This window comes from Crotalus tigris, unplaced genomic scaffold, assembly GCF_016545835.1.
Source record: "Crotalus tigris isolate CLP2741 ecotype Arizona unplaced genomic scaffold, ASM1654583v1 scf7180000024376.1991246, whole genome shotgun sequence".
Classification (NCBI taxonomy): Eukaryota; Metazoa; Chordata; class Lepidosauria; order Squamata; family Viperidae; genus Crotalus; species Crotalus tigris.
Window position 1 is genome coordinate 1,389,200 of NW_024100546.1, and position 20,426 is coordinate 1,409,625.

The window sequence follows — 20,426 nt, forward strand, 5'->3', positions numbered from 1 at the left end:
ATTAGGCAATCCATAAAGCAAACCTACCTATACTAGTATTATTTTGATTGCATACTGGCTGGCTCCCAATGACTAGGATGATTGTTAATATTATGAATTCAGCCAAACGTTTTTAAAATCATCATTCAACTTATCAAATTTAGAGATTAGGAAAAATATTCTGTCCTGCAAGCCATGAAATCTGGTGGCCTGATTCCATCTTGAAATCAATCCACTTATTCTTCATTTGCCATTGACTGCTTTTCTCTAGAATTCAGTACAAAGTTGTAGTTAGATAATTTATTGACCATATCAAAATAAAAAACAAAAATAAATTACAGGATATAATTCCAGGGTAAAATAGATAAAGGGAAAAATACAGTAATGAAACACGTATGTTGTAAGTAGAAAGAAACAGCATTCATCTTTACATGATGCCCCAATGTATTCAACGCAACAGGTTCTAATTGCCTTGAGAATAAACTTAGCATAGTCTATAAACTGTTCTGCTCACACTATATACATTAGAGCCCAGAGGAAGTAGGACAACCAGCGATTCAGGTCCCAATGAGTTTTACTTTCAAGTGGAGATATTAAATATCTAAGCCTAAGAGAGGCAGAGTTGACAATCAAACAAAACATGACCAATATCTTTGATGGCTGGGGCACCATATACACATGTCCTCTCATGATATGGGCAAGTGATGGAAACATCCATATTTGGCCATGGAATACAACAACTCAAATTTTACTCTAGAACAGGCTTCTTTGATAATTGGGTCAAACTCACCTGACAAATATTTTTCAACCACCTTAAACATCTATTTGCTGCCAAGAACTCCTTATCAGTTTGAGCACTGATATCTAGGACTCTGTTTAAAAAATTTCCCTTACCTAGGAGACGGTTGAGAGTAAATACTGGGTAGAAAACCCATGCTGTCAAACAATTTTGGTAAATCGGCTTACACAGTAATTGGGCCGAACCATACTTCTGTTCTGCTAAACATATTTTGGATAGCCTATCAAGGTTCACTGAATGGATCCTCAGCCAGTATGCAATAATTTTAATTATTAATACGCTAAATATGGAGCAGATACCTGCAGGAGCTGGTATCTTTATCAGTTCCCAGTATATTTCTTTAAAAATGTGTCTGAACTTATTCAAGTGAAGTAGCTTTTAAGGCCCCCCCAAGTCAGCATTGGGACCATTTTTGTCCTGAATACATAAGGGTGAAGGACTGTGGGGCTGCAGTGACCACAACTTCAAAACGCGTCACAAGTAACTTTTGGGGGGGGGGGTGTCTGTTGTAACTTCAAACAGCTAAGTGACCAGTTGTTAAGTGAGAACCACCTGTAACTCAGTCCAAGACCACCCTTGATTAGCAGCTCATTAAGATTTGGCTGCATTTTACTTCTGCTTGTCTGTCAGCCTTTATTTTACTTATGTTACTTACACTTTCTGTATGATGTGATGTTTTATCAGGGCAAAGGGGGAGTAAGGTGGAAACACCCACAAGGACTCTTTATTGTTCTCTTCCACATCTATACCCCATGTTGAAATAGGCATGAATCAGCATATAGTTTCTCAAAATAAGCATTATTTTCATGGTCACTTGGGATGACCAGTTCTGTTAGAGGTTTAACAACTTTGCAGTGTTGTTGCTAATTCTCTCAGATCACCAAATTCTTTTTACAATACCCACTTGTTCAGTATCTGACAGAGTACCGAAAGAGTTAATCAAGTTTATCTCTAAGGTTCTTCAGAAAACTGACTTGATATGGGAGGTATAGATGATTTATTCAGGCTCTCTCTTCTCAAGAACTGTGGTGAGAAAACGTCCTTGGAGTTACCAACTTTTATGCTATAATTAAACTTTAAAGGAGGATCTCTCTTACTGTCAATATGAGTTATTTAATGGGCTAAATCCCCCAAGTGAAACACACATAATGGGAAAAATAAAATGGCAGAGTAACAGTAGAGCTGGAGGGGACCTTGTAGGTCTTCAAGTCCAACCTCCTGCTCAAGCAGGAGACCCTATACCATTTCTGACAAGTGGCTGTCTAGTCTCTTCTTTAAAGCCTCCAGTGATGAAGCACCCACAACTTCTGAAAGCAAGCTGTTCCATTGGTTGATTGTTCTCACTGTCAGAAAATTTCTCCTTATTTCTAGATTAAATCTATCCTTGATCAGTTCCTTGTCTGCCCTTTGGGTGCCTGCTCAAAAAAAAGGCTTTATTTTGAAGAACATGCTGGCAATTGTGGGGTGTTTGAATGAAAGCATTCAATTTAAAGACTCTCCGGGAGAAGAGCCGTTCAACTTTTGCAAATCAACCAAATGCTTTTCACAATGTAGAAGCTGACTATACGCTCTGGTGGATATAGACTTAGAACTCTTAGCTCAGGGGTTCCCAACCCTCGGTCTGTGGATCAGTACCGGGCTGTGGCATGCCAGCACCCGATCCGCACAAACAAGCAAAGCCCCATCCGTGAGATGCAGGCAGCACACAAAACCATGCACCCACCAGTCTGCGGAAAAACCTCTCTCCACAGAACTGGTCCCTGGCGCCCAAAAGATTGGGGACCTCTGTTTTAGCTTATTCCTCACTCTCTTTTTAGGTTCCAGATTAGAATCCACTTTTCTGGCACTATTATCTGCTTTTAAGTCACAATTGTCTCTGCATGAGCTTGTTTTAACTGAGTCATCAGCATCTATCTTGAAATCAATCTGCTTACTTCTCATTTGCCACTGACAGCTTTCCTCTAGAACTCAGTATAAAGTTGTACTTACCTTGGATATAATTTAGCTCGGATGCACTTGTGATGCTGACCAAATCACTCCCTTGCTTCTTACACGAGAGATATGCTGCTTTCCAAGAAAGAGCAGCCTGTGTGTTTAATTGGTAACAATTTCCAGAATCTTTAAACTGTACCCATGTATTTTGACAGCCATCCTCTGTTGAAGACAAGCATTCATATCTGTGATCTACAGGTACCATACCCATAATCTAGAACTCTTGAACATGTTGCCTTATCAACTTAATTTAGTCAACATGAGAGCAAATATACATATACACATGTTATCTTCATCTCCAATATTGGCATTCAATTTCCACTCTCTGTGCTATCCAGACTTACAAAGGAGATGGACTGGGATCTAGATGTAGTTTTACACACACACACACACACACACGTTTCTCCTTGTGCTGTCTGCAACAGGTTTGTAAAACACACAGAAAAAAAACAGGAACTAGTAAAATTATGAGAACAAGAATTCACAAGGAAGAAACATGTATTAATTAGGTTCTAGGTTTAAGATGAAACCGCATTTTTGAACATGTTTTTTATAACACAAACCGGAACCTCAGGCAAATAATTTTAATATCTTAACTTACTATAATTGTAATTGTATATAATACAACAGTATTGTTTAATCTGTATAAAGCTATTATTAGATGCAAAGCTCTGTCCATCCTTTTTCTCATGAAATACCAACATATATAATATGCATTAATAAACATTATTTTTTTCAGGATGCTATTTTAGGAAAGCTACTTGCCTCTTTTTAAGCAGAAGCCCCATTTTGTGTCTTGATTGAAGTAAGTGGTTGTGGAACACCATTCACCTCCTGAATACTTCTCAATGTGAATGCAATCATGATACCATGTATTATTAACTAAGAAAGGAAACTCACAAGGTTTTCCATAGGCATTCCCATCCCTGGTATAAATTTCTGCATGAAAGAAACCAAAAACAGATTTAACATTTTAAAAAATCTGGAAATGAGTCTATATCGTGTAAAAATAAACATATTTTTAAAATATTACTTTACTAATATTACTAAGACATGTATGATTACGGGAAGAATCATGTATGCACAGATCTTAAGAGTTACATTAGGTAGAGCCAACTATTAATGGAGCCAGAGGTCATCAATAGTCATAAAAAGTTAGGGGGAAAAAAAACTAGCATCAAAATCACAAGGTGATGATCTGAACTATACAACTTCAGGAACAATACAAATAGCCAAAGAAGGATTGGGTCTTCAGCAAAAAGTAGTGGGACATGCTACAGCAGGACTTCTGGAGACCAGCAGGTTTCCAACTGAGTACTAGAGCAGGGGTTCCCAATGCCCGGTCCGTGGCATGCCAGCAACCGGACCGTACAAACAAGCAAAGCCCCATCCGGGGGATGCAGGCAGCACACAAAACTACACACTCCCCGAACCGTGGAAAAACCTTTCACCACAGAACTGGTCCCTGGTGCCCAAAAGGTTGGGGACCTCTGTACTAAAGTATTCACACAGGAGGCTTTCTCATGTTTTCCAAAGGAAAACATGTATTTTCCTCCTAAATTGCCTTGATTGGGCTTCGGTTGCCTCAAAAGCAGGATAGCAATATAGTGATGACTGTACTGTGAAAATAGGACCTCAGTGAACCATAACCATCTTTGATCCAGGGCATGAAGCCTGTGTGCGTGATTTCTTGTCTTAGCTAAAATGCTTGAACATCTATGTCGATTTCTAGCAGATATTTGAATTGCTGGTTTTAAGGATCCTGCTTTAAGTTTGGAGGAAGACTTTTATAACAGTCAATACATAAGCCAGTAGATTAACTTTGCAAGGAGAATATGCCTTATCCACAAGGGAAAGTAAAAAAAAAAAAAAAAACTTCAAAATTGCCAGCAAAAGCAAGCCACATTTTTAATGCCAGAGCAATATGCTGATACAAACTTTTCGCCTGCACAGCTTTCATAACTTACTGGCATACCAAGCTTTCAGTCCTGTTCTCATGCTAATTAACATATACTGTTAAGTGCTGCCTGTTATTGCAATGAAAATTTTGTGCTGGAAATTCTAAAAAAAAAATAATTAAAAAATGGCAATGAAGTCTCAGTCTAATGCTTTTTGTTTTCAATATGGTCACTACTTTCAAATATATATTCATTTACATTCTCTGCTCAAAATAATATTAAAAGCAATATAAGTAATAAGTAAAAACACGTGGCCACATTTCTTATCCATGTAGAAAGTGAAAAAAATTCTTGCCAAGAAAAAAAAAAAAAAGGGATTTCAAAATCATAGCACTGGGGAAAGCAACCTGCGTCTCTTCAGACGCTGCTAAACTACAGTTCCCAGCAGCTGAAGCTAATTCAGCAACAACTTAATTGATTTGTGTATTATGTTCCTTCTTTTGTTCACTGCCTAGAGTTCCACTGGCAGCTGGACAACTATATAAATCTGATCACTGGATAGTAGGTAACATCTGGAGGACTAGATAGCCAGGTAAAATCTGGAGGATCTTAAGTTCCCTTTAGGTTTTAGCCTTCAGGGTTGACATGAAACAATCAGGTTGGCTAATGAGATATCATAATTTTCACCAAAATAACTTTCAATGGATGCAGTCAAAATAAAACTAGTGTTTGTTTCAAGATTTGTTTGGCTACTCTTGCTGGCTTTCTAACAGAGGAAGAGCATTCGTCAGAATTATTAAATACAAAATATAGGAAATATGACAATTCAGAAGTATTTATCTTGTGTGGAGTATTATTATTTTAATTGTTCTGATTCTTCTGCTAAAACTATTGTGAATATCAAGCAGACACAGGGCAAACATTCTAATTCCAAGGGCTGCATATTATACTGATGAAAGCTGCCTTTGTTGGGGTTGGAGAACAGGCATCTCTTCATACCAGCAGTGAAAGACTGTACAATCTTCTCATGTGAAGTGAACGAACAGTAATGAACCAAATCCCTGAGAAATTAAAGACTGTCCTCTGATAATCCCAGCAGAGATTACTAACTTGGTCTTGTTAACAAAAAGCCTAATCCACAAAGCCACAATACCGCAGCAAGATGTATGGCAACAAATTTAATAAATAGAAATAAAACAAATACATTTCTCCACTGCCCTGCTGAAAAGAAAAAAATTGGGACTGGTTCTAAAAGCTTAGAAAAGAACCAGGAAGAACATTGTACTAATTGTGCTAACAGGGTTTTGGCTACTGTAGATAAAAATAGCCTGAACTGGCTGAGGCTTAGGTTACGTCAGGAGAAAAGGCCTATGAATAAGGGATCTCTGGTGACTTTGTTGTAATAATTATAATTAATTTGAACAGCATTTAAATTTAGATCTGTTAAACAGAAGTTAAAAAACAAGATAGTTCTTGCTCATGAGTTTATAATTTAATAAACTTTATAATAAAGATCTAAAGGGCGGGGTGGAAGAAGGGAAAGAGAGAAAAACAAATACATTCATTCATAGTTATGTAAACACAAATATGGCTAGAAACAACTGTATGATACAGGCCTCATCAACCAACAGCTCCACAGAACAAGACAGAAATACAAAAGATGCCTTGAAGTAATTTCCATTTATTTGTTTAGGCATGCCCAGTGTTTTCTATAGCGAGCAGAAGACTGAGTGGTTTTGTTCTCTTAAGACTAGTGGAACTTCTTGTTTTCTGTGCACTAACTATAGAAAAAGGATAGCTAAAAAGGAATTCATAGGACTTCCCCAGAATTCCTTCAACTTGAAAATAATTTTATTGGTATCAAATTAGGGAGAGAGCGAGCTGATTTCATTGTTACGGTTAATTCCCCATTTTTATAAAAAAAAATGTTCAAAGCTTTCTCCTCTGCAAAAGTGAAAAAATAGGTTTATTCAGAAGTAAAGTTCAGAAACTTTCACTTCCACTTTGGATTAACCCCAACATAATGTCTAATATTTCACTGATTTTTCCACATGATATTTTCATCTGGAAATAATCTGTTTCATCCTGCAAAATCATAATAATAATCTGAGCCGTTTTAAAAATCATGAGAACTATATATGTTTTTCCAAAGGAACGTCAATTATTTGCATTGCTTTTTTCCTTAATTTATTTATTAGATTTTTTATCCTGCCTTTATTACTTTATATATAACTCAAGGCATATGCCATATATTCTTCCTCCAATTCTCCCCGCAATCTTGAGGTGGGTTGGGCTGAGAGAGGGTGACTGCCTCAAAGTCACCCAACTAGCTTTCATGCCTAAAGTGGAACTAAAACTCACAGTCTCCTGATTTCTAGGTCAGCACCTTAATCAGTACACCAAACTGGCTCTATTAACGGTCTTAGTGCTCCCCCAAATGCATTCCAAAATACATAGTTATCCTCCAAATTAACATTCTATTAGTTATTCCCAACTATGGATTTCAACTTCCCAAATTCTAAACCAGCATAGTCCCAGCATAGCTGTGAATTCTGGCACTCCCTCTATCGGGAAACAATCTATGTTAGAACATGGACAGGAATGTCTGAATTCCAGTTCATCACGTGACAGTATTAATTATGATTACTACTGCTTAATCATCCTTTGATGCAACACTCAACTGGGGATGCCCCTTTCTTCTGAATTCCTTAGAAGTCAGCATTTAACCACATTCTTGCTGGAACCCTTCTTTCCTTTCTATAAATGAAAGAAAATACATACCACTATATGAAAATTTACAAATCGTATCGCTGGAATTGCTTCTTCTCCAAGCATCAGAAGAGTTTAGGCTTACAGTGAGGATTCCATTCTTTAATGTTAGTTTGTTCTGAGATGCGGAGAGGATGGAATCACCAACACATCGCCACCAGAGATTGAGATCCGAGTCACAAGCAGACATTTTTAAGGTATTTGTAGACTTGGCAGCCTCTAGTCCAAGGCACTTTTGGGATCCCAAATTAAAAAGGCGATGCTGAGAGACCCATGTCCATAAGCTCTCATCTGTCTCCTTACAATCTCCTAATATTAGGTGCTGGCTTTTAACTTGGATGCACTTATTAGAGTTTTCATGCCGAATGGTGAAAAGATTGTTATCTGCATGGAGAAAAGAACACATTTTAGTAATTTTTCTGTTCTAACTTGCAGTAGATACAAAAATAATACTGAGATTATGCAGTAACACTGGAAAGCATTGTCAACATTAAATTCCATGACAGAGCACCTTAATAATTAAGGTGAAAATATCTGTGTCTATTTATATACTTACAAATAGCATTCTCTAGGCAGCAACAACATTACATATAGTTTTTGAAATAACTTAAAAAGCAACATGATCTCAGAAGGAAATAAAACAATATTTAAAGATAGACAATATTGGTATAACTCAGTATGCTCAAGATTCAGGGCCCTGGAATAACAATAGCAGCAGCAACAACAAAGAGATTATAAGAAAAGTATTAAAATCTCTGTGAACAGTGTTTTATAAGTGGGAAAACACCTCTTCCCTTTTCCCTTGCAAAAATTCATATGATCAATAGATGGCAGTAAAGAGGTATCAAGCATTTTAGCTGTTTGCCCTCTAGCAATAACCTGGATATTTGAAAGCTAAAACTGGTATAATCTTGTGTACTATCTACGCAAACATCTGTTGAAAGGAGCATTCAGAGAAGGTCTGTAAATATGACAAGATTTTTCTAATAGGTTGGTGAAAAATTGTTATCAAAATAAAAAATGGAGTGGAAGCTAGTAAAGATGATAAAATAAAGGTAAACAGGTGGTCCTCATTTAACAACCCCTCATTCAATGACTTCAAATCCATAATTTTTCTGAACGAGTAGTCATATAATCACAATCCAGACAATCAGTTTGCAATTATGACACCAGTATCCTGTAGTCATGTGATCTTCATTTGTGACTTTCTTTGCTGGCTTCCAACAAGTGAAGGGGATGCCTTCACAAACAACAACCATTTGATGTCCTCACTTAACAACAATTTGCATGAAACGCTGTCTTGGAGTTAATCTGCCTGCATCAAGCAATAGTCAGCAAACCCCTTGCTTGATACAGAACAAGATATTATTGCTATGTAAATGTATGCATAGAAAAATAACATTTATTATACATCTGATGCAAGCTTAACTAATTAATATAATTTATTAAAGAATAAATTATAAAATTATCTATAAATGAATTAAATTTCTGATTTGAAATGATGATCTATTTTATATTTATATATTTATGTGCTAATGTTTTATTCATTTTAAAACTACAAACCTTTTAAAATTAAATAAAAACAGTAAGTTGCCGAATTTTCAAAACCAGTTTCCTAGATCTTAAACCAATTAAAACCTATTTGCTGGTATAAAAAGACCATTGCGGTCTAGTTTGATTACTAAATTTCACATCATAAAGCCCTGATGAGAACAATTTTAATTGGTGTATGAATTTAACTTAGGCTAAAATTATGTCTTTTGTTATGCTTACACTGGAGAAAATAACTTGAGATAGTACACTAAGAGCACTGAATTGTGCAGAAACTGTACAAGTTCAGTGCAGTACTGTAGGTTTTCCTCAGTAATATTTATTACTCAGTTAAAATTTATTTTGTAGTGTACGAAATGTTTCTGCTTTATATTTTCTAATAATTAAATTAATAATAGATTCTAAAAGTCACAGCAGTGAATTAAGCACCCTACAAACAGAACACAAGCAAAACTTTATTTGAAACCACCTAAAATATTATGCCAATCTGGGATTTGAAATATTTATTTGCAATTTATTAGCCTGAATACTGGTGTTTTGTATGCAAAGCTTCTATCTAAAGCAGACATGTCAAACACAAGGCCCGGGGGCCAGATGCGGCCTATGAAGTAGTTTCATGTGGCCCGCAAAGCGAACCTGGAAACAGTGAGGGAACGGCCCCTGCTGCTTTGGCCCTGGCCGGCCAGGAGCCAATGTACAATTTTGTGGTGGCCATCTATGCTGAAACGCATTCAGTCTTAGCTCCACAAGGCCGTCTAGAAACAAGGAACCAGCCCCTTCTGCATCAGCCCCGCCCCCTGGGTGCATGCTGGGGAGGTGTCACCCTTTGTGAGGAATGAAGAAATGGACCATGCCTTGGGGCTTGCCCTGGTCCCACTCCCTTCTGCCAGAGACCCTCAGATCTGTCCCACTCCTGCCCAGGCCCCCACAGGCACCTTTGACGCAAACGATGTAGAGCTGGCCATGCCCACCCAGTAGGCTACACCCACTCCATCCACGCCCACCCAGTAGGCCGCACCCATCCTGGCCACACCCATCCACCCCCCCCAGAGGGCAACCACAATGCTGATGCGGCCCTTAATGAAATTGAGTTTGACACTCCTGATCTAAAGTATGTTTAGATGCACTGCTCAGGGTATTTTCCCTGGAGTCATGCTTCAAGCATTCTGTGGAAAGAAAACAATTGTGCTATAACGTTCAATGTATTTAACTAAATGCGCTTTGCAAATTCTGCTTGATTTTGAAAATGTCCCCCATGCATGGGGAGGATTTTTGAACACTCTGATGAACAAATAAATGTATTCCCCTCAACAATAACCCTGGGGAGGGGGTTAATACTGATTCATCTTCATGAGTAATGGACATATTTACTGGCATGATGTTCAGGTTTTTAGTCAGCAATACAGTATCTTGTTAATATGTTTGATTTATTATTTCATGCTTTATCAATTTTTTTATTATAGATCTATCCCAAACCACAGTGAAGCCAGGCCTGGGATTACAAAGCACACAAGCCCAATGGCAAGAACTAACAACCCAGTCCAGGACCAGGAGATGGAGGAACCCAGAGCAAGATGTCCCTCTGTTTCAACCATCTGCAACATTTTAAAAACCACCAATTAGCACGGGCCACTCTGCTAACACAACTAGCTCTGGTGGTGGTGGTGTGTGTGTGTGTGTGTGTGTGTGTGTGTGTGTGTGTGTGTGAATACATTCATGCAAGATGACACATGTAAAGACTGGCTGGGACCCATGTTGTGAAAATCCAATGTTCTGTCATTTGTTTTGTCATCCAAAACAAAGTGAAGCCATTACTTCTCATAAAATGGGAAACCATGCTATTGATGCAGCTTAAAATAATGTTTGCCTGAATATGAGTCAGCAATGACTCATATTTCTGACTCAGTGTCATGGTTCCGACAGATACAGAACTCCAAGACAAGAAGTTTCCTTAAAGAACATATTTATTGGCTATAAAGTATCTGCAGGATCAAAAGTGAAATCAAGACTGAAGTTCCCTCCCAAAGGTTACAAAGTTGAACTTCCCACCCCAGTAATATGTCATTAATTACATTCCCCAATAAACTACTTTGGCGGCTTTCTTTGGATCAAGACGCCAAAAGCTAAGCAGCAATGACCTTGGTTCCCACAGGACAATTTATTGTTTTGTCTAACCTTAAAAGCACACATCCCCCCTCCAAACTGTGGCAACTGAAAACAAAGTTGCAGTGTTGATACTCAGTTTGTAATCAATAATTCTAAAATCTTTTTCACAAACACAATGGTTAATCCAAGCATGAGCCATGCTGTATCTGTACATTTGATTTTGGTTTCCTAACTGAAAAAACTGCATTTATCTCTATTAAATTGTATTCTGTTTTACTAATAATTAAATTGCCTTAATTTCTTAAGATAGGGATGAATTTTCCTTCTCATTACAAGGGAATCCCACCAAATTCCATATAGACATCATGCACACTTTGATAAGGTTCATTCCATGACTTCTTACAAATCTTAAATAAAATGCTGGAAAGTAAGGGCCCAAAGATAAACCTTGTGAAAATTCACCAAAACTGTTATTCCTTTCCAAAGATGGTTTTCAAGATAGCTTTCTACCCATTTAATATTCCTGTGATCCAGCCTTCTAATCAGAATATTATGTCAAATGCTTTCTAAAATCACTGCATACAGTATATATTTATAGCATTCCCATACTGACTTCTGGTAATTGACATATTGTTTTCAAGCTATTTATAGCTCAGTAACTTGAGTATCTGCTGTAAAATTTTAAGTTTCAGAATCCGGTTCCTAGATCATCCTTTCTCCCCTTTTTGCAAATAGAAACAATAATAAGTCAGCCTTCAGTTGCTTAGCATTTTATTCTTTCCCAGAATCCTTCATGTTTGTCTAATCCATCACTATCCTAGGAGGCCATTAATCTGGCCCTGGAGATGATAACATTTTCAGAGTAAATAGAAACATGATCAAGAAATACCTATCAGTCTTAACTTTAATATTGTACCTTCATTTCATAATTTTCTGGAAGTACACATACCCTCTTACTAGAGAACACTTAATAAAAATAAGTGCTGAGTAGTTTTGCTTTTTGTTATATTAAAATTTTGCCATCTCCAACAAGTGTTTACTATATAGGTCAGTGATGGCAAACCTTTTAGAGACCAAGTGCCCAAACCGCAACCCAAAACCCACTTATATATTGCAAAGTGCCAGGGCCGCATCAGCATTGTGGTGTGGGCAGGGAGGCGCCTCTGAGTGCTGCCTCTGGCACGCAAAAACCGGGGGTGCAAAAATGGGCCACCGTGCTGCAAGGCGCAAAAATGGCCATGCCATGGGGTGCAGATACAAGGCACTGCATCATGCAAGAACAGGGCAGGGCTAGTATCATGCAGGTACTAGCTCTGCCCCATTTGCAGCACGTGCGTGCTTGTGGCCCCATGTACGCATGCATGCATGTAAAATGCTTCCCCCTCCCTTTTCTTCCAGTCCACCAATCGACAATGGTTGGTGACCTCTGCTCTATCACCTCTACTCGAGCTTGCTAGTTGGCTGCTTTGCCTTTGTGCTGGGCAGGGTTCCGGCTCTGGGCGGCAGTGGTGGCCTGATGCACCTGCTGCTGGTGGTGATGGCGCGTGTGCCAACAGAGAAGGCTCTGAGTGCCGCCTCTGGCACGCGTGCCACAGGTTCGCCACCACTGATATAGGTAATTCTCAACCTATGACCATTCAGTCAGTGGCTATTCTAAGTTACAATGGTGCTGAATGAATTATTATGCGTTCACCAAAGCCAATGAACAATCTCTCCTGCAGCCTAAACCAGTGGTTCTCAACCTGTGGGTCGGGACCCCATTTGGGGTCGAATGACCATTTCATGGGGGTCGCCAAACCACACTGTCCGCCATTTTTTTCCCTTTTCCCTAGCTGTCCTACTCCCTCTTATTGGTGGCCACATCCACTTGGGGGTCACCACAACATGGAGAACTGTATTATGGGGTCACGGCATTAGAAAGGTTGAGAACCACTGGCCTAAACAATGAACGCAGTGCCCAGTGATCAAAGATTCCTACAACAGCAACTTCATGAACTAAAGATTAAAACTGATAGAAGCAAAAGAAAGGAGTATAAAGTTGGCTCATTTAATTAGGGATAAAATATGAAATATTTTTAAAAACTTCTGGAAACCATTTATGGACTTTTTGCCAATACGTGGATAGAAATGACAACGTTTGGATTTGTGAACGGATAAGGGGGGGAGCTATGGTAAAAAGTAAACTTTATATGTAATCTGATAAGAGGTGGGAAACTATTAACTTGCTTTTACAAATAGTCCTCGACTTATGACTACAACTGAGCGCAAAATTTCTGTTGCCAAATGAGACATTTATTAAGTTTTGCCCCATTTTACAACCTTTCTTGCCACAGTTGTTAAGTGAATCATTGCACCTGTAAAATTAGAAGCACGATTATTAAGTGAATCTGGATTCCCCATTGACTTTGCTTGCCAGAAGGTTGCAAAAGAGGTTCACGTGACCCCAGGACACTGCAACCATCATAAGTATGAGTCAGTTAATAACAGTCTGAATTTTGATCACGTAACCATGGGATGCTGTGATGGTTGTAAGTTTGAAAAAAAGTCATAAGTCACTTTTTTCAATGATGTTGTAACTTCAAACAGTCACTAAATTAACTGTTGTAAGTTGAAAACCACCTGTATTTGTAACAAGAAAGTTCTGCATTCACTTCTTTAAATATTCTATCTTTTTTCCCTTATTCTTTTTTGCACTTTGCATTTATTTATTTATTTCCATTTTTTCTGATTTTCAGTTTGTATTTTCTTTTAGCACTATAAAAGTATTTTGTTTAAAAAGTGACAGAAGGAATCCTACAAAGTTCTGGACATTGTGGTAAAACTATCTTAGCCTTAGATAATGTTGATTGCCCTTTTCTGCACTTTGAGGAAATGCAATAATTATTATTATATGCCTGTACCATACAGTATTTTCGCTCTTTTATGAGACAATTACTTTTCAGCTTAGAAGAGATATTGAATGCAAAACGTATTTACAAAACTGCTCAACAAAGCGTGGTAGCAGCTTCAGGAAAGACACCAGGGGCAAGAGAAGGAATGAAGGCATTCCACAGACAGTACTGCAAAGAGCTGAAGAAAACCGAAGTTTAATTAGGGAGACTTATTTTTATATTTCCAGTTGCACAGCATTTAACTTCAATTCAACAGCAACAGATATCTATTACATGCCTCAATCTTTCAACAAGGAAGTGAGATGTGTCTTAAGATAAGTGGTGAATTTTTCTGCAAATGTGGGAATCAATTCTAGCCAAAAGAAATTTTCTGAGAGTGAAATGTACAAGTTTCACTTTCAATTTCAAGCTTCTGTGTATCCAAACACATATTGTATGTAATATGCTACATCTTCTTCTAAGATTTAACTTTTGTACAGCTATGTAAAAATATCTAGCTTTTTTTAAAAAATAAAAAAATTAAAACCTCTTTTCACCATTGTTCACTTTCAAAGTCTTCCAATACTAGTTCCAATACTAATTTCTGAGCTTCAAATATCTGGCTGACCATTAGATCAGGGGTCCCCAATCTCCGATCCGTGGACTGATACCAGGCTGCGGCATGCTGGCAACCGGGCTGCACAAACAAGCAAAACCCCATCCACGGGATGCAGGCAGCACACATAACCACGCTCCCTCCGATTCGCAAAAAAACCTCTCTCCATGTAACCAGTCCCTGGTGCCCAAAAGGTTGGAGACCTCTGTACTAGATGACATTAAAAAAAAAAAAAAAGAAAAAAATTCTTTGCTGCCATTCAACAGGCATGTAGATCTTTGCTGCCATTCAACGGGCATGTAGATCACACAAGATAACCTTAACCATTCCTTCCAAGCTGCACCTGTTTGACCACACTGAACCTATCATATTCTGGTAAAAGAAATGCGCAGTCACTCAGCCTGTTTCTTACAAGTCTGTGGTTGAGGACTCTGGTTCTAACCTGTAGAATATCTGGAGTCTAGAAGTACAAGGGGAAGATGGAACTACTTAACCATTGTAGCACACTGGCTCCTTGTTATTATTCTTTAATATAAAATTTTATTAGCATTCAAGCATACATCTATTGCACCTATCACACATCTAGAACATGCAGATTAGACAATACACACACACACAAACACACACACACATATATAATTTCCAGCATTTTCCTGCTCTCCAGGTAACAAAATCTTGTGCATATTTCTGAAGTCTGTCTGTCTGTCTGTCTGTGAATTAGGCCTCTGCCTACCAATTCAAATTATTTCCAAGTAAGTAAAAAAAAGACCACAGCTTTAAATTCTCAACGCCAACATGATTTTATCATTAAGAATATGAATAAAAGTTTGGCTTACAACAAAAGTATCTGCTCTTGCAAAGCCTCATAAGACACATTTAACTACTGTCAGAATTACAATGATGTGTGATACAAAGATATTAATCATTTCAAACAGCTTTCATGCAGTCCCTTCCAAATGAATGTTAAAGCAGAGATATCACTTTGTAAGAAAGTAATAGCTGGAATTTCAGCCTACTTCAATAAGTTCTTGCCTTTTATAATCAGTTGCCATTTTTGTGTTGTTCCTGCAATACCGATTATTATAAATTTCTGCTAGTATAATATCCTATCCATCCAGCATCAACTCAGGTTGCCTTTTCAGTTCCTTACTAGTTGCATTTTATGGATTGCATTTTTAACTGAGGTGAGACAGAACCATCCCATTCATCTTGCAATTTGGCAAATGTTGCTACAGTTCTGGAATGCTATGACCACACTCTTCGGCTTTGTCCATTTCACCGTCATTAAACATGACTCTGTGAACCAAGATACCAGTTTCATAACATTGCCATTTGGTCTCTGCGGTATCAACACAATTCCCTAAAACAGAATTATTTTTTCTTCCAGGAAAAGGGAGAAAATATTGATCTTTCTTCCAGAATATCTTACTCCAATTTATACTTAATGGGCCTGGTTGCACTCTTTGTTTCTTCAATTTCTGAGCACTGAGTTTTTGCCAGTCCATGGATTCTCTTTCATTAAAAACCCAATGAAATCATCCTAAAACCTTGATCATGATGGATCCATTGTCTACCAAGAAGTACGACACTTCCATAGTATCCAGTTAAATAGCATTTCCCAGTATCTCTATAAAAGGAAAGCCACTGCAGGTACTAGTTTATGGACAGGATAAAACTACATTATGTACATGTATATAATGGAGGGAGGAAGAGCTGTGGTACCAGCACAAGTAAGGAAAGTGAGGAAATTACAGTTTGCAACACAGAAACTATGATCAAAACGCAGGTGGATTGGCTGGGACCCATGACGAGGTCAAGAAGCCGGGGGCAAAGAACGCCACACTTATAAATAGCTTCTCCCATCAACTGGAGACTACCCTGATGATGCTGGCAGATGCCAGCGAAAACTTGGTTTTATTCTGGTTTTATTAAAACTTTTTATAGTTTTATAACTTCCTGGTGTTCGTATATTTTATTGTTTAATATGAGTCTACCCAAGAATCATTGTTTTGTTTTTAATATTCTTAATAATATGTACATGTGTATATATATATATATATATATATATATATATGTGTGTGTGTGTGTGTGTGTGTGTGTATGCACGTATATATATCTAATTTAGAGATTGCCCATCTCACTCATAGAGCAACTCCAGACTGAGTACAATTAAAAAATTGGAGGAAGCTCTTTAGTTCAAGTGGTCCATAATTATCTACCAGCAGCTTATTTGTCAGAACTAGATCACAGAGTGATTGTACAGAATAATTCAGGAAAGTCAAAGAAATGATTCCACATGCAAATGAGTTACAATTATTTGGATAATCTTTCCTGCTTTCAGATTACTTTTTCGTGAGTCTGCATCCCTCAAAGACATTCAGCATTCTCTTTCAAAATAAACCATTGAGAATACATATAGGCAGCTTTTTTTGTTAAAAAAAAAAAAAAGTGCCGGAACTCACACATATCATACAACCTGTCTTGCCTACCTTACAAGGTTCCATCCAAAAAAGGTGCCAGAACTCCGTTCTGGGAGTTCTATGAGGAAAAGAGCCCTGCATATAGGTAATCCTTGACTTAGGACCATAATTGATTCCAAAATTTCTGTTGCTAAGTGAGTTTTGCCCATTTTACAACCTTTTTGACACAGTCGGCAAGCAAATCTTTTGGTTATTAAGTGAACCATGTGGTCATTAAGTGAATCTGGTTCCCCCCATTGACTTTGCTTGTGGGAAGCCAGTTGGGAGGGTTACAAACAGTGATCATATGACCCTGGGACACTGCAATATCATAAATACATGACAGTTGCCAAGCACACAAATTCTAATCATGTGACCAAGGGGAATGTTTCAACTGTCCTAAGTATGAAATATCCTCATTTCACTTTTTTTAGTGCCATTGATCGTTTTGTTTCTCATCCAAGCTTTTTCAGTTCAGTTTAGAATGAACTGAATAGAAACAGAAATAGAACTTAACAGAAAATCTTGATAAACAATTAGTAAGAGAAATAATAAACTAGTTAGAAAAAAGTCCTTTCTACATAACTCTTTTTATACACACACACACTCACAAACTCTCTCACACAGGTAGCAATTATAGTGTACGTGAATGAATGTTAGATAAATCCTAGTTACACTGTTTACACATAAAAGGGTGTGTACTAATTCAACTGTCATGCTTGAAAGTATTTACATATATTCCAGGAAAGTTTTTAAATACTTACATTAGCATCAGAATAATAATCTGCTTAGAGACAACCCTTTCTATATAATGTAAGATTTCACTACATACACATACTCACAGAATCTCTCATAAGCAATTATAGTATAATGTGTGAAAGAATGTTAGGTAAATCCTAGTTACACTGTTTACACATAAAAGGGCTTATGTGCTATTGAACTGTCATACTTGAAAATATTTTATAGGTAGTTCCAGTGAAAATGATAAAGTTTTAAAATATTTGCATATGACAATTTAATCCATAGGAAGTTATAGTTTAATTTTTCCTTCAAATGTTTAAACCCAAAGACTTGAGATGTTTATACAGTATATAGAATTAATGTTATGTTCAAATTTTAACTCACAATCTCTTTAAAGCAATTTAAAAAACGTCATTTCAGAAATACCAGAAAATCCTTATTTGTGGAGCCCAGTATAATCTTGCACAGACCTGCAATATACTTTAATAGTCTGAGAGATTTCAGATAAACAGAAATTTATGAAATCAAACTGAAACTTCAATTCATCAGGATGATTTGGTTGCTACCGTTTTTTTCTGCCAGAACTTCAACATTTTTCATTACTGCAGAGATACAAAAACCAGCAATTTAGAAAGTCCATCAGTTAACTGTAGCATTGGAAAGAAATATGAACATCTGCCACCGGAACTGGAGCAGGGGAAACTACAAGCCCTGTCTTGAAGCTACAAACAAATCTCCCTGCTCCAATTCAGCCCCGCGCTCTTTTCTGCTTTACACTGAGCGGTCACCGAAGAGTAGCCAAGTTTTTAACTCTTAAATCAAACCACTCAAGGATTCTATCCCAAAGCCTATAAATAACTCTGGGAGAGAGAAAGCAAAAGGAGTCCGAATTAAGAGTGGCAAAAGGCCAACACCGCTGATCTGCCTCCGCCGCCCTTCCCAGTCCGCGGTTGCAAACGGCGAGTTAAAAGTAGTCGAAGGCGCCGCTAGTATCTCTGGTGGAAAATCGGGCTCCGATTTCTAGGAATGGCCCGGTTGACCTGATCGTCGGGGTAACGATATTCCGAGATTACTACTACTACTACTACTACTACTACTACTACTACTACTACTACTACTACTACTACTACTACTACTACTACTGGTTTCAGGTTAAAGCCTCTGGAATAACCTTAGTGCTGGAGGCTCAAAAAGCAAAACAAAACAAAAAAAAATGTCAAGTCACGGCTGTAAACTCGCGGCCTTGGCGCGACCTGGAGAACTCTTGCGCGCGCGCGCGCGCAATGCTGGAAGGAAAGAGCAAACCAGACTCCGCGAAGAGTTGCTACAGCGCAGTTCCCGGCGCTGCCTAGAGGCCACCTGCCACCACAGGGGCAGCCCCCCCCCGCACACATACGGACTCTTCGGAGAAGCAAGCGCGGGATGGGAGCATCCTCCACGTTTCCAAAAGCACCCAGTCACCTTCAGCCTAACAAGCCCCAACACATTTAAACCGAGATTTCCCATTTCCTCAACCACCACCTTCCCATCCTTTGGGTGCACCCACGCCAGAGCCCTCCAGCTTGCGCAGCTGCGGGTCGGCCGTTAGAGTTAAGGTTGTTCCTTCTTCAGCCTCCCGCAAGCCGCTTTCCCCGCGGGGATCAGCCATCTAAACTGAGAGGTGGGGTGCAGCGACCTGCCGGGTAATTACCTGAAGAAGCTGCTCTGTTAGTGCAGCAGCACAGGATGGTGACCATCAGAATCACCCGGCAAGTGGAAGTGGAGCCTCGGAGCATTCCCTTCATCCTCGAGGAGCAGCTGGGCAAACTGCAGAGGCCACGGGAACTAAAGGTAGCAGCCACTTTCGCTTCTCCAGGGAAACTGTCCCCCGCGGGCGGTTCCCGAACTCTGAGTTGCATTCCCCGCTGGGTGAGCTTCTGAGTCTTAAAGGCGATGACTGGCGGAGGGGAAGGGCCAATCCCGTCTTTTTCCGCCTCTCTCGTCTCTTGAGGAGCCAATTCTGGTTGGGAGAAAGCAGGCGCGGGCTGGAAAATCCAGGGGAAAGGATCGCAGGGCGAGAAATCGAAAGAGAAAGATGCTCGGCGTTGTTGCGACCTTCGCAACGGGGACTTTTTCAAAAGCAGGATTGCCCCGTGCTTTCTTAAGAAATCCAGTCTCGTAGTTCTGGTTTGAAGAAAGAAGGAACTGTACGCCACGGAAGTTTAAAGTACAGGTGTGTTCCTTATTAGGGTGCGGTAAGACAGCCTAACAGTTCATCTGGCCCGGAAACATATACAGAAAGGAGACATCGAATTGGTTAGATAGAACAATGTTTCTCAACTCCAGCCATATTTGAGGTTTGTGGACTTCCATTCCCAGAGTTCCCCGATCAGCATGTAGTCCACGCATCTTAAAAGTTGCTGAGGTAGAAAGCACTGAATTAGGAGAACTTTTCATAACCATGGGGGGGGGGGGAACCAAACCCTGAAACACCCAATAGGAGCTCTGCAGGGATTTAATAATGACAATGAAAACAGAAAAAAAATGTTCGTGTCTGGAACCGTAAGCCGTGGTACACAGTTTTGAGCGAGAGAAAAACAAACTGGGAAAAAATAATTCAGTAATAATAACCAGTCCAATTTCGATAGAGCCTGCTCAAAAACCACT

The 20,426-nt window shown here is 38.8% G+C and overlaps 1 protein-coding gene across 1 annotated transcript in view; it reads right to left on the reverse strand.

The window, feature by feature from the left end:
* LY75 (lymphocyte antigen 75) overlaps window positions 1-20,145 on the reverse strand; it is a 71,509-nt gene extending 51,364 nt beyond the window's left edge. Inside the window, exons 1-4 of the mRNA XM_039328447.1 lie at window positions 19,471-20,145; window positions 7,450-7,821; window positions 3,536-3,709; window positions 2,768-2,932 (exon numbers count right to left, since the gene is read on the reverse strand). Of these exons, the coding sequence (XP_039184381.1) occupies window positions 2,768-2,932; window positions 3,536-3,709; window positions 7,450-7,821; window positions 19,471-19,678 (919 nt within the window). The 5' untranslated portion in view covers window positions 19,679-20,145. The remainder of the gene's footprint in view (window positions 1-2,767; window positions 2,933-3,535; window positions 3,710-7,449; window positions 7,822-19,470) is intronic.
* Between the last annotated feature and the right edge of the window lie 281 nt (window positions 20,146-20,426).